The sequence below is a fragment of the Podarcis bocagei genome (genome assembly GCF_964188305.1).
Source record: "Podarcis bocagei genome assembly, chromosome: 5".
NCBI lineage: Eukaryota > Metazoa > Chordata > Lepidosauria > Squamata > Lacertidae > Podarcis > Podarcis bocagei.
This window is the reverse complement of record NC_138129.1, coordinates 46,524,564-46,538,266: the sequence shown is the minus strand read 5'-3', so window position 1 is coordinate 46,538,266 and position 13,703 is coordinate 46,524,564. Positions and strand designations below refer to the sequence as shown.

The 13,703-nt window shown below is 44.3% G+C and overlaps 1 protein-coding gene across 3 annotated transcripts in view; it reads left to right on the top strand.

Annotated features, from left to right (window-relative positions):
- Positions 1-13,466, top strand: part of DEF6 (DEF6 guanine nucleotide exchange factor) — a 44,411-nt gene extending 30,945 nt beyond the window's left edge. For all 3 annotated transcript variants that reach the window (XM_081195839.1, XM_081195841.1, XM_081195840.1), the window contains exons 4-11: positions 435-662; positions 1,813-1,959; positions 4,215-4,323; positions 5,647-5,945; positions 7,677-7,843; positions 9,759-9,957; positions 11,714-11,804; positions 12,528-13,466. In XM_081195839.1, coding sequence (XP_081051965.1) covers positions 435-662; positions 1,813-1,959; positions 4,215-4,323; positions 5,647-5,945; positions 7,677-7,843; positions 9,759-9,957; positions 11,714-11,804; positions 12,528-12,733 — 1,446 coding nt within the window. In that variant the 3' untranslated portion in view covers positions 12,734-13,466. The remainder of the gene's footprint in view (positions 1-434; positions 663-1,812; positions 1,960-4,214; positions 4,324-5,646; positions 5,946-7,676; positions 7,844-9,758; positions 9,958-11,713; positions 11,805-12,527) is intronic.
- Positions 13,467-13,703: the final 237 nt, after the last annotated feature.

Here is a 13,703-nt window from a genome sequence, read left to right as displayed (position 1 = left end):
ATTAAGTAATAAATGCCTTTTTGTGGGAGGGGGTAGTCCCAGTCAACTTGAAAGAGGTGGCTATGAGTCTGCCCCCAACGGAAAGGAGATCATTTGCTGATTGAAATCTGCAGTCCTAAATATACCTTCTGGGAATAAGTTCCATTGAACTGAATGATACTTCTAAATAAGTGGACTTTGAATCTTTCCCCTGGGTACAGTTATTGGAGAATTTTAATGGAGAATATGTCACTATATATTGTTGCCATGTGGAACCACAGTTAGAATTCTTGAAGCAAGAACTGACTTGAAGCAATAAGAGTCTATGGAGTGAAATTCCACAGCACAAGAAGGAATTGTATGTGACCCCAAGGGGGAATTCAAAATACATCTGATACCTAGAAGTAGAGAACATGGTTAGTTCCTTCTCTGCTGACTTCCCCTGCTTGTTCCAGGTGGAATACCTCCTGAAGAAGATCTGCACAGCCATGAGCATTGAGCTCAACTCTGGGGAGTTAGAGGACTTCTTTTCTCAAGAGGCTCAACAGCAGAGTGGTTTGACAGTCTGGCAGTTTCTTGACTTGGTAAACTCGGGCCGGTTCCTACGAGGAATTGAGCGTGAGGCTATTAGCATGGCTATTGAAGAAGTCTACCAGGAGATCATTGGAGATGTGCTCAAACAGGTAAAGAGCTGTCCTTGATTAAGAAATCCTTTGCTTGGGTTTGTGGAACTACCTATGAACAGGAAATAATCCTGTAACACGGGGACCCAGCACAGCTTTCTTCTTCTCTAATAAAGTCTGTATTGGCCTGATGGGGACTGCATCTACTGCACATTCTAGTTACCTTTCTGGACAATGATAACAAGAGCATTAAAGGGGTGGGAAATGATCTAATTTGTGGTATTTGAAGTGAGAGGAGCAGTAGAACAAGGTAAGGGGGGGAAGCAACCATCTGGGAAGAGACCAGAGAACCTACACTGATGTTTATTTGTCTTTTCCTATAGAATGGTAACTGCATATGCTAAGGATAATCGGGTAGGCAACTTTTAGGCTTGTATGCATGTTCCATTTTTCTTCTGGGTTCTGCACACCAAGATGTAGTTGCTGTATCTACCAGCTAGCATGGGATTTTGCATGCCAGTCCTTTGGAAGATTTCCCACACTTTGCTAATCCTGATCAGCCCTGATCGCCAATCAGCCTGTCAGGAATCACAATACCCTTGTGGCGTGTGAGCTGTCAAAAGTGCCAAATCAGCATGCCTGATAGTGGGAAATTCTGGAAGCTTGCTGAGTGTACAGCATTGAGGATATGCCAGCAGCCAATGAGGAAATAGGACACTGTGCTAAGTCCACTGCGCAAAGAGGAAGAAAACAAGTCAGCATTCCTGACACCCACAAGCCACATGGTCCTGTTTGTAATAGTTCAGATAGCAGATCAAGCTCAAGGTTCATTAAGGTTGATATCTAGCTCATTCAAAGGAAAGGCTCGAGTAGAAAGCCTCCTGCTAGTTGGTGGCACTTGCTTATTCCACACCAGAAGTAAATTGGCCATGTGGGAAGTTGCCACATGGATGCAACCTCATATAAAGCTAGTGATAAGGTATACCTTTCAGAATATACAATATGCATGTATACACTTACATATACCTGTGTAATATAAGCTGGAGATCAGTTCACACAATCCATGTTCTAAATGTGCCAGTTTCTTTGGCTCCTTTGTGACACAAATCTGTGCTATGGCTGTAATATAGGTGGAGTCTTGCAATGATCTTTGGTACAAATATCTTTGTTTACTCACTTTCTGTTTCTCTGTCTCTTTGGTTGGGAGCAGGGCTATCTATGGAAGAAAGGTCATCTGAGAAGGAACTGGTCTGAACGATGGTTCACCCTAAAGCCCAGTGATCTCTCTTACTATGTGAGTGAGGAACGGAAGGAGAAAAAGGGGAGCATTTCTTTGGACAGAAACTCTTGTGTGGAGGTAATTGGACATACTCTGAAACAAAAGGAACATGATAGGCAATGCAGTCCTCTCATGAGGCAGCTGGTGACAGTGTGTGGCTTCTCCTCTCCCCAGTTGCCTACCGCAGTGTCATTCCCTTCACAATGCAGGAATATGCAACTGTAACATAAGCAGATTGTGACCTTGACATTATCAGCACCTGTGAATCTGACAGGACCTTATCAAGGTTGCTGTTGAAGCCTATGTACAGGTCCTTTTGAGGGAGGAAAAAAGCACATGCAGATCAAGCTGTCAGATTTAAACAAATAAACTAAACATTTGTAGACTATGCTTCAGCCAATAAGGGTCCAAGATGGCCAATGACAAGTCCAAAATAATTCATAATGCATATTATAAAACACTAAAACAAGCAGTAAACCATAACTATTAACCATAACATGAGGCAGCAGCTTAAAACATACAGCAGGTTTAAGCAATTACATATATTAAAAATGCCTGGGGAGGAATAAATGTTTTTGCCTGGTGCCAAACAAATTGTAATGTAGGTGACAGGCATACTTCTTTAAGAAGAGGGTTCTGTAAGCTGGCATCACCAGCAGGAAAAAGTAAAGCCCTCTCCATTGCTGTTTTATTCTGTGTTTCTGATATGGAAGGCACTTTGAGAAGAGCCTCAGCAGAAGATCGCAAAACAAAGGGTGTTATCCAAGATGATCAAGGGTCAGGAAACCAGGCCTTAAGAGGGAATTGGGTATGTTTAGCCTGGAGAAGCAAAGATTGAGAGGTGTTATGATAGCCGTCTTCAAATATCTGAAGGGCTATCACATGGAGGATGGAGTGAGTTTGTTTTCTCCTGCTCTGGAGGGTAGGACTCAAACCAATGGCTTCAAGTTACAATAAAGTAGATTCCAACGAAACAGCAGAAATAATTTTCCGACAACAAGAGCTGTTCAACAGTGGAACAAACTTCCACGAGAGGTGGTGGACTCTCCTTCCTTGGAGGCTATTAAGCAGAGGTTGGATGACCACCTGTCTTGTATGATCTAGTATGAGATTCCTGCATTGCAGGTGGCTGGACTAAATGACCCTTGGGGTCCTTTCCAACTCTATGATTCTGTGATCTCCACTTACACAGCAGAACGTCCTCTTCTCCCCGTGTGCCTCCTGCGTCCTCCCCATATCTGCTCCGGAGGCTTGGGGGATTCCCCAGGACGTATTTAATGGGTGTGAGGAAAGAGGAGAGAAAGGGGAAGGTTCCACTGAACAGCCGGAAGTCCTTGGTCTGGTGGAAGCACTTGGATGAGTGCTGTCCATACTGAGAAGGCCTTCCCCCAAATGTTTAAGACCTTCCCCCAAAAGGAGAACTAAGAAGGAAATGACTATATTGCTGACAGCCAAGTATGGGGGAAACAAAGTAGAATCAGTAGTGCCATCATGGCACAAAGTCCAGGTCCTCACTTGACAAAATGAATACGAGAGCCTCCAAATGCAGCAGGACTTGTTTATCACACTTTGAAGTGAATTTTAGTGCACATTAATGTCTAAGAATGTGCCTTGCCCACATAAGTCCATTAAGACTTGAAATCAAGGACTTATGGCTGCACAATTGAACTTCCTCTCCTCTCTGCACCCCCTAAATATGTTCTCGGTCCCCCCAACCTTCCATAGCAGATTTGGGGAGGGTGTTTGGGGAGAGGACATTCTGTTGCATGAATAAAAATCCTTGTGCTGATAGAGCTATTTTGTTGGATACCATCCAGAGTCTAAAATTACCTATTGCACCACTGAGAGGAATTGAGGAGACAAGCCATGCTGTGCCTGTTAATAGTGAAGACGGGACGGACGGACTGGATCCAGTCTAGAACTGGCCCCCCTCCATGGCCCACTTTTGACAGGTGGGGAAGGCCACCATACCTATCAGTTGCCTGAAGTCAGGTGACTCTTCCTTTGCAGCCCCAGCTCATACTGTATGGGAAGAAGATTTGCAGCCATAGATTGAAGTCAGGCCAAGGCTATAAAGATGCTGAAAGTAGGGCTTGCAATCGGCACTGGATGTAAATTCAGTGCTGACTGTTAGCTCCACTTTCAGCATGGACTGGAAGTCAGCAGGGTTGCAGCTTCTCCCAGGTGGGTTGCAGAGCCTTGATGGGGATGTTGTTTTGTGGTTGGGAAAGGCAGGGGGGGCATCCTTGGCTTGAGGCATTTCAAGCCTTGGCAGTGTTCTAGGTGGGCTTGTGGCTGAAGGGAGATGTCAACTTTTCCTCCTTTATTCAAAGATCTTGCCTGACAAGGATGGGAAACGGTGTATGTTCTGTGTGAAAACACCTTCTCGGACGTATGAAATGAGCGCCTCGGATACCAGGCAAAGGCAGGAGTGGACGCTTGGTGAGTACTGTGGCTCTTCTCTCTTGCACCTTTGGAGATTTGCTGAAATTAAGATATGAAACTGAAAGTAGCAAGAGCCTCTGGCCCTTTAGGTAGCCTTCATTCATGGATTGGCTTTCTCCCCGGATGACTTGAACTGCCCAAGCTAAAGTAACTCACATGGCCAACATTTTATGAAAACATAAAAACACATGATTCTGGATTGAAAGCCAGTCTTGTGTAACTATTTGGGACTTCAGTACAGATTATTTTAATATTGTCTTCTGCGAGAATCTTGGGCTCCTAGTAGTAGCTAAATAATATTGAGTGTTAGAAATAGGAGACAAGATAATATGGAACCACAGGGTCTTGCCAGTCTGACACTTCTCTCTCTCTCTCTCTCTCTCTCTCTCTCTCTCTCTCTCTCTCTCTCTGTGTGTGTGTGTGTGTAGAGTTCTTCGTTTGCATACCACAAAACTTTTATGAATTTGCAGTATGAAAAGGAAGTTTGGTTTTGCTTCCTGTTGAATAGCATCAGCCAAGAAAGCAGACATCCCAAAACTCTGGGGGTCATGGGTGCTGAATGTTGCAACTCTTCCTTATTTCATTTCTCTAACGTATTTTTATATTGCCCATCATCAAACTCAATTGCAGGAAAGTTTTAAAAAAATTAGAAGTGCAATTCATGAAAACAATGAAAATGATTAATCAGACAAGCAGATAATGGCACAGTTCAATGAGGTAAAAAGCCTGGGCAGCTAAGGAGGCTTATGCTTATGCTACGTTGCTTCCAGACGAACCTCCTTGGAGAGGGTGTCCCCATGATAGGGGTGCTAAATCCCCTCTCTTTCATTACCTGCCTCACTTTTGAAAAGGGTGAGGCTTTAGAGAAGACCCTCACAGGAGATGGCCCTAAGGCATTTGTGGGCCACATCCCTTTGAGGTAACCTTCCAGGGGCTACATGCCAGTGGTGGGTGGAGCCAGAGGCAAAAGTGGGAGGGGCAATTAATGTAAATCTTACCTTTGTGCACTAGGCTTTGTTTCTACATGCACTCACCTCTCCTCCATCCATGGGAGCAAGAGACATTATCAGAATTCAAGGTCACATTCCAGCCAGGCAAAACCAAGAAGTTACAAAGCAGGGCCAGTAGAGGGTGTGGCCTAGGAAGATCCCTGAGCACTACATATAAAGACATCAAGATCCACATTTGGACCCTGGACCTGAGTTTCCCTGACCCTAAGGGATAGAGAAGTGGTTGTGAGTCAAGGGGCTCTTTATAGTCGCTAGCCAAGCCAGCCCCTATGTCCCCTTCTGACATCTCTGGCCCTTCCTCCCCTGGCAGCCATCCAGATGGCAATCCGCCTCCAGGCCGAGGGCAAGAAGTCTCTGCACAAGGACTTGAAGCAGAAGCGGCGGGAGCAGCGGGAGCAGCGGGACCGGAAGAAGGCTGCCAAGGAGGAGGAGATGCAGCGCCTGAAGCAGCTGCAGGAGGAGAAGGAGCGCAAGCTGCAGGAGCTGGAGCTGCTGAAGGAGGCCCAGCGCCAAGCTGAGCTCTTGCTCCACGAGGAGGAGGAGCGGCGCCAGCAGCAGCATGAGGAAATGCAGAGGACGCTGGAGATACAGTTGCAGGAAGCTGAGAAGGTGGGTTCAAGGAGAAGGGCGAGGGGGCTCCCACATCCACAACCTGCCTGGTAGACCAGGTCAGTCAACAAAGATACGAATCCCTCCTTGCATCTTTGGTGGGTCAGTCAGCTTGCCAACAATACCCAGGAGGGGTTAGGAATGGATTTTTTAGAGGCTTCTTCAGTGCTCTAGCTTGTGCAATAAGTCTCCTTGGGACCTTCAGCCTAGACTGGCTGGACGAGGAGGGAGAACATCCTTTTGAGAAGCATTAAGTGATGGAAGGCCTGCTTTCTCTTGGCTTAAGATTAGCAGCTCACACGCCTAAGCACTACACTATGGTTTTGCTGTGGGGTGCTATCCAGATGTTCCAGGTAGTGCCGAATACAGTGGCTATACACTACTGATGGAGGTGCAAGACCAACAGAATGTGACATCTCTGCAAAAATATCTGCATTGGCTGCCCATGTGCTACTCTGCCAGGTTCAGGGTTCTTGTAATAATATGCAATACTCCCGAAGCCAAGCTGGTGCCAAATGTATTGCTCTCCTTTACTGTGGCCCACATCAGCAAGGCCGAGAGGGGGGTCTTGTACGGGCAGCCCAGGACCTCCATACACACTGCCTAGACTTGTGCCCCAGGGAGGTCACCAGAAGCACACTCCATTGTCTGTCAAGACAGACGGATGCCAATAACAAGCTTATATAGTTGTAAACTGCTGATATTAATCGAATTAAGGTACCCCTGCCTGTACGGGCCAGTCGTGTCCGACTCTAGGGTTGCGTGCTCATCTCGCTTAAGAGGCTGGGAGCCGGAGCCGGCGCCATCTGAAGACACTTCTGGGTCATGTGGCCAGCATGACGAAGCTGCAGCTGGCGAGCCAGCACCAGCGCAGCACACAGAAACGCCATTACCTTCCCGCTATAAAGCAGTACCTATTTATCTACTTGCACTTAAGGGTGCTTTCGAACTGCTAGGTGGGCAGGAGCTGGGACCGAACGACGGGAGCTCACCCTGCCGCAGGGATTCGAACCGCCGACCTTACGATCGGCAAGTCCTAGGCACTGAGGTTTTACCCACAGCGCCACCCGCGTCCCTTCAATATAAATAGGGGCCTGCTGTATACTAGAAACTGTAATGTCACCTTTTTTTTCATGGCATGCAGATTACTTATTATTTGTTGCATAATTGTGGCACATCTAATGCAAGCAAGCAACTAAGCTGTAAAATGAGGCAACATGCATCAAGTATTACTCAGGCTCTGTGCAACAAAGAACTGTGTCCAAAAAATATTTTTCTTGCTTCAAGTGGAATTCTGTGCAGTCACTACCCAGCTTCAGAGTGACAGCCATATTCCATAGTGCAAAACATCCAACTCGGCATTGTTATATTCATCATGGCATCATTTAATAGCCACCAAGGCAAATAGGCAGAAATCTCCTATAGGGTAGGTCATGGACCTTTCTTAACATTCCAATAAGTGTTATCTCCCCCCACCCCACCCCCACAAAAAAAGAATTCCAATCTGAGGCCCACATCCCACTGAGCCACTCACTTTTGCTTCTTTCTACGCTGCTAATTATTGCATGCCTGTCTTTGTACATCCACAAATCTGTACTGGAGATGACAAAAGCCATACCACAGTCTGCACCAACGGCTGAGTTGTAGGCTGCGTTTAGGTAGCTGATTCTGCCCCCTGCTGTTGGGCTGTGTACTCTACATACTAACCACATGGTATTATTATCCCTGCAGGCTCGTGCTAACATGCAGGCTGAGATGGTACTGAAGGAGGCAGAGGCAGAACGTCAGCGCAAGCGCATCACAGAACTGGAGGAGATGCAGCAACGACTCCAAGATGCTCTGCACCAGGAGGTTAAAGCTCGTCAGGATGAAGAGGCCGTGAGATATGCACAGGCCCGGTACGGATAATGAATGCTCGGCTTTCTTCCTTCAACTAGCTATGGATATAATGTCCTTTGACAGCTGAAACAAATGTTCAGCTGGCATAATTGTGACATCACTCAATGATGCTGGACTCATGTACTCCCTTGCCATCTACCCCTCTGGAAGGGGTTGAGGTTTGCAGTTTGCTGTAACTATAACTTTGCAGGACACTACTATTTATGAATGTAATTTTTCCGAGAAAAACTAAAGCCCCTTCAGGTGTTTTCATTGCACTTTATACACCTCTTACTGGGGGAAATCTGGAATTGGTACAGCTGTTCTGTGCTAATATCAACACAAATGTCCTCTACTGCACCATTTGCTTTATATTATATTATATTAATTATATTATATTCCCATGCCATCAATGTATGTATACTTTATAAAGTATAAGACAATGGTTCCTGCACCAAGGAGCGTTCAACAGAAGACGAGGAAGGAAATGGTGGCAGGGGTAAACAGAGAGGATATGCATCTATTTCAGCTGCATGTACTTTGGCTGAATTGCAGTGGGGTATAGATGAAGGGAAAGTATTAATAGAAAAGAGAGTTTTGAGGAGGGGTTTGAAGGAAGAGGGGTGACATGGCATCTCTGAAGTCTTCTAGGAGGCAGTTAGCTGAAAGCGAAAAGAAGATTAAGAGGAACAGTGGAGTATTTTGAGGGAGCAGGAAACCGTCAGACAACAGGGTGGAGGTGTAAAGGTCATGGACAGGGACACATCAGAATAAGAGCAGAGAGATAAAATGGAGATCAGGCCTTGGAGGACTCTAAAAGAAAGGGCAGGGGATTTGTGCTGGATCTGGGAACAGACAGAAGGCAGCATAGGGATTTAAAGGGGGGCGTTGCATTGTCAGAGTGACAACAGAAGTGAATGAGTTTGACGACACAGTTCTGAATAGAGGTCAAGGTGAGACAGTGGAAAACTACACATGAGAGGATTGCACCAGGGCATTTGCTAAGGGGGTAGAGAGGAAGTTACAGTGGTTGGTGGTGGACCGAATCTTGGAATCAAAAGAAAAAGGAGAGACATGGGTAAAGCCCCAGGCTTTGCAGAGATTTGAGATGGGACAAAACATTTCCCAGAAAACTCTTTCCCCAGTATCTTCACCATGTCCTAAGCAAGGATTCCCAGAATGGAGGCAGTTGCACACACTTCTTGCAAATCATACTGTTTTCCTTCACAGTTACATGGACTCTCCCTGTGTGTACTGGAACTGACCAGAGGCTTAAACAAGAAAATTGCTCATAGGCAGGGTTGACGCTATAATTAGGGCACTGACCTCAGAAATGCACCGTACTGACCTTTGAGGGGCACAGATTAGTTTTTATTCTAACCTATACCTTTCTGATAATATATGACTTTTAGATTTTGAAAACAGTTTTTCAGAAGTCAAACTTACAAGAACTTACATATGCTCAGCAGTGTTGCAAAAGAGACATACAGCTTGGTAACTATATCCATTGAACATGCCCAAGTATCAGCACTTGACCTGAAGGAATTGGTGACAGCATTTGCAAATGAAAAGGCGTGCAAAGTGAGATTTTGATGTGCCTGAAACCAAAACTTTTAAGAGACTTAAATTTTAACATTGCAGATGACAATAATATTCAAAATGATTTGTGTGCTAAACCATTTTCTTGTGTATTTGAGAAGGAAATTCAAAAACTGTTGTATTACTTATTCTAGCAATTCAAAGTAAATTTAGCAGTTTCAAGCCTTGTGCTTTTCATTTTATTCTACAAGACGTCTGTTTTTGAAAATTGAAGGTTTGGTGTTTTTTTGCTGGGGAGTGGAAGTAGTTAGCCTGGCCTACAGGGCAACAAAATTGCCCAGCACCAGCACTGCTCATAGAGTGAAATGTAACTGACTTCTTTTGCAATTTTGTTAGGTTGCTGAATGAAGAGGAGGAGAAATTGAAGCAGCTGATGAAGCTGAAGGAGGAGCAGGAGGAGTACATCATCAGAACCCAGCATGAAAAGCTGATCCTCAAGCAAGAGATGGAAAACAAGAGCAAGTTTCTGGAAGAGGCCCAACAGCAGCTGGAAGAAGTGAGAGTCAATAGAGAAAGGGTGGACCAGGATGTCATGGTGAGTGATGGAGCTGTCTCTGCTTCCCATTCTCTCTAGGAGAGTGTTACCACCACAGAAACATCTTACTTAGCCACTGTCTATCCCACCTCCCCATAAGTAGCTCAAGATGGCAAGGTACAAACTACATGCTTAAAACAGTAACTGATTATAGCATTTGCATGGTGCAAAACTGGATTGTGCAATTCAAAAAGGACTCAAGTTGCCTCCTTATGTAGTCTCCTTCCCAAAGCAAGGCAATCTCTTCCCTGCTTCTTCCACACACAGACACACTTATTTACTGTTAGATCAAACTATCAAATCTGGGCCAAAGTAAATCACTAGCAGAAAACAGGTATGGTACACCTCTGGAGAGAGCTCCAGAGATTTAGTTCCAGATGATGTATGCCCTGTGAAAACTGCATCCTAATACCTGTGGTGCCTTAAAAAGGAGACACTGTACTTGGACCAAGTTGGTGGACTCTACTTCATTAGAGCTTTTTAAGCAGAGTTTGGGTGTCATGGATGTTTTAATTGTGATTACCCTCAGAATCCCTTCCAATTCTTCAATTCTGTTTCTATGAAGCTAGCATTTTTTATAGTTATCAGCACTTCTCTGAAAATATTAGGTGATCAAATCTGCAGTCATATAGCAACTTAAAAAACAACAACCCCAAAGCAACTTACTGTGATTTATCTTCAATTTCCCACCTGTTGCATTTGAGAGAGATTTTGGAATGAAAGATTATTCCTATGTGCAGTTAGCATAATGTTGGGATAATTGCACTTAAAGTACAGGATAGTAACCAGATTTTGTATGAACAGTCCCCCTAGAAGGGCCCATTGCTCCTGGTTTTGTGCTGTCTTTACTGTTGTTGTTGTTGTTGTTGTTGTTGTTTAGTCGTTTAGTCGTGTCCGACCCTTCGTGACCCCATGGACCAGAGCATGCCAGGCACTCCTGTCTTCCACTGCCTCCCGCAGTTTGGTCAGATGTCTTTACTGTATGCTTTGCTAATTATGTTAGAATGTTTGGGCTAGCAATGACGAACATGAGAACTGCACTGTGTCCCATCAGTGCAAGGATTTCCTCTGGTGCAATGTAACCACAATAATAATAATAATAATAATAATAATAATAATAATAATAATAATAATAATAATAATAATAATTTATGTATTACTTGTACCCCAGCCATCTGGCTGGGCCTCCCCAGCCACTCTGGGCAGCTTCCAACAGAATATTAAAATGTGATAAAAACATCAAACATTAAAAACTTCCCTAAACAGGGCTGCCTTCGAGATGTCTTCTAAAGTCAGATAGTTGTTTATTTCCTTGACATCTGATGGGAGGACGTTCCACAGGGCGGGCACCACTACCAAGAAGGCCCTCTGCCTGGTTCCCTGTAGCCTCACTTCTCGCAGTGAGGGAACCGCCAGAAGGTTCTTGGCGCTGGACCTCAGGGTCCGGGCAGAATGATAAATCTGTTCTAGGGGTTTCCACAACTCTCTGGAGCAGATTTGGGAGGGTGTGGGGTGCACATGGGGAGAGGACAGTGGGAAAGTCCTGTTGCACAAGTTGAATTCCTTGCACTGACAGGATGCAGTAGTCGAATACCAGCCAGAGTTTTTATTGTAATTTGTACTTTATATTTTATCGCTTCTTTAAACTGCCCTGAGAACTTGGTTGGATGGGTTGCATATGAAGATAAGTATATACGTTATTGTTAATTTGTGATGTTGCCTGATTGATTAGTGCTTTTTTCCTGTTTCATTGCAGTTGGCCCAGCGGAAGCTTCAACAGGCCAGCACCAATGTAAAGCACTGGAATGTTCAGATGAATCGACTGATGCACCCCATTGCACCAGGAGGTAAGTGACCTCATTAAGTATTTGCATTTGGAGCAAATACACAGCTAAATCTGATAACTGCAGCCAATTGACCCACTGCTTCAAACTTGCACACAGCTGTATCTGGTAGTTGTTTGCTTACCAAGGAATAATCTTGCATTGCAGAAAGTAATATCGGCGATTCTTTTTGATCTTCCTCCTAACTGTGCACAGAGGTCAGATCCCTCCAGGGTTTATGAGCCATGTTGTTGTTCTAAAGATCCTTTGTGCTCTTATACAAATAAAAATGTCCTTGTTTGGAACATTCTGCCTTGTTTGTTTGTTCAGTGGTACCTCGGAACTCAAACATAATCCATTCCAGAAAAACGTTCGCATTCCAAAACATTCGAGTTCTGAGGTGTGGCTTCCGATTGGCTGATAGCTAGGTTTTTTCACAGCGGAAGCCGCATTGGACATTCGTGTTTCTAGGAACGTTCAAAAACCGGAGCACTTACTTCCAGGTTTTCAGCGTTCGGGAGCCGAAACATTTGAGAATGGAGCCATTTGAGTTCCGAGGTACCACTATATCCTGTTCTGTTATTTACTGTGACTGCTAGGTTCCTCTGGAGACTAGCAGATTTAATTTGAACACACACATTCTTGCATGCGCATTCTTGAAGGTGCTTTGTTGCAACGATAGTGATGAGCTTATGCATGGCAATACTCTATTGTTGCTTCTAAGTGCTTTTGTTCATCTCTTTCTAGAGAAACGTACAGTGGTGAGTGGAGGGTTCCCTGGTTTCAATCCTGCACTCCTGTCCAGGAGAGATTCCTCCCTCAAGCTGAAACAGAATCTGGAAAAGAAGAAATCTAATGCTATGAAGAATGGAAGCAAGGAAAACTTAAATGGGGAGATGGAGAAGCAGCTGCAGGCACCCGATAAAGATAATCCTAGCTCAGAAACCCTCTGAGTAGCTGCAGGAGCTTGTTGAAATTTTGGGGCCGGGACGTAAACATCATGACAGTTTAACAGTAACTATAGTATATACATATGAGCACTGGACAGATGTAAAGATTGTATAGGGAAGTATGATAAGAATTCTACTTTGTTAAGCCATGGGCTATGCTGGCAACCTGCTTAGTATGCAAAAGCAGCACCTGATGTATATAAAATGGACAAACCAGAAGTTTCCTTATCCAAAATACAGGAGTATGGTTCTTTGGGATTACAGTTCCCTCGAAGGTACACTTTATTTGGCCTCTGCAGAAGATGAAAGATACTCCTCACTCTCATACTGGCATGAGGAATTTCAAACTGCTGTTGTTGCTGATAACCACTGCTGTAATGTGCCAAGATGTCTCATTCTTTTAAAAACATTTTTTTTTAATGGTAAAATATATATTGTGCTCCGTTGTGGTTTGCAATATGTTGTTATAAACAGTCTGGGTCCTGCTTCTTTGGGACAATATTGGTTAATTTTCCATGTCTTTAATTAATTATTGTTATTATTTGGCAGCTGAAGATACAGATATGGCCCAAGTTTATATAATGAATTCTGAAAATGTTATGTTTCTAACTTTTGAAACCAATGTGCAAGCCTTGTCAAAGAGTTGTTGAGAACAAACAAGTTGATGCTCAGTTTCCCTGAATCGCTGTGCATTGTAGAGTATGAGTTTTAAATGAAATTTCTTTGTTTTTCGTTATCAAGCAAGCATTGTGAAAGATATATAGAGGGGGAAGGGGTTGGAGGAACTAGCCCAGTTCTTTCGGGGTGTGTGTGCTGTGAGTTGTGTCATTCTGATTATGTTACAGGAATACGACTGGTGTCCTAAGGAGAGTCTCTTATAAAAGCAACTGTAAATAGAATTTCCTGGTGCACAGCTGCGGGAAGGAAATGGAGAGGGGGAGAGAAGGGCTTGTGGAAGACGCAGAGGGAGAGT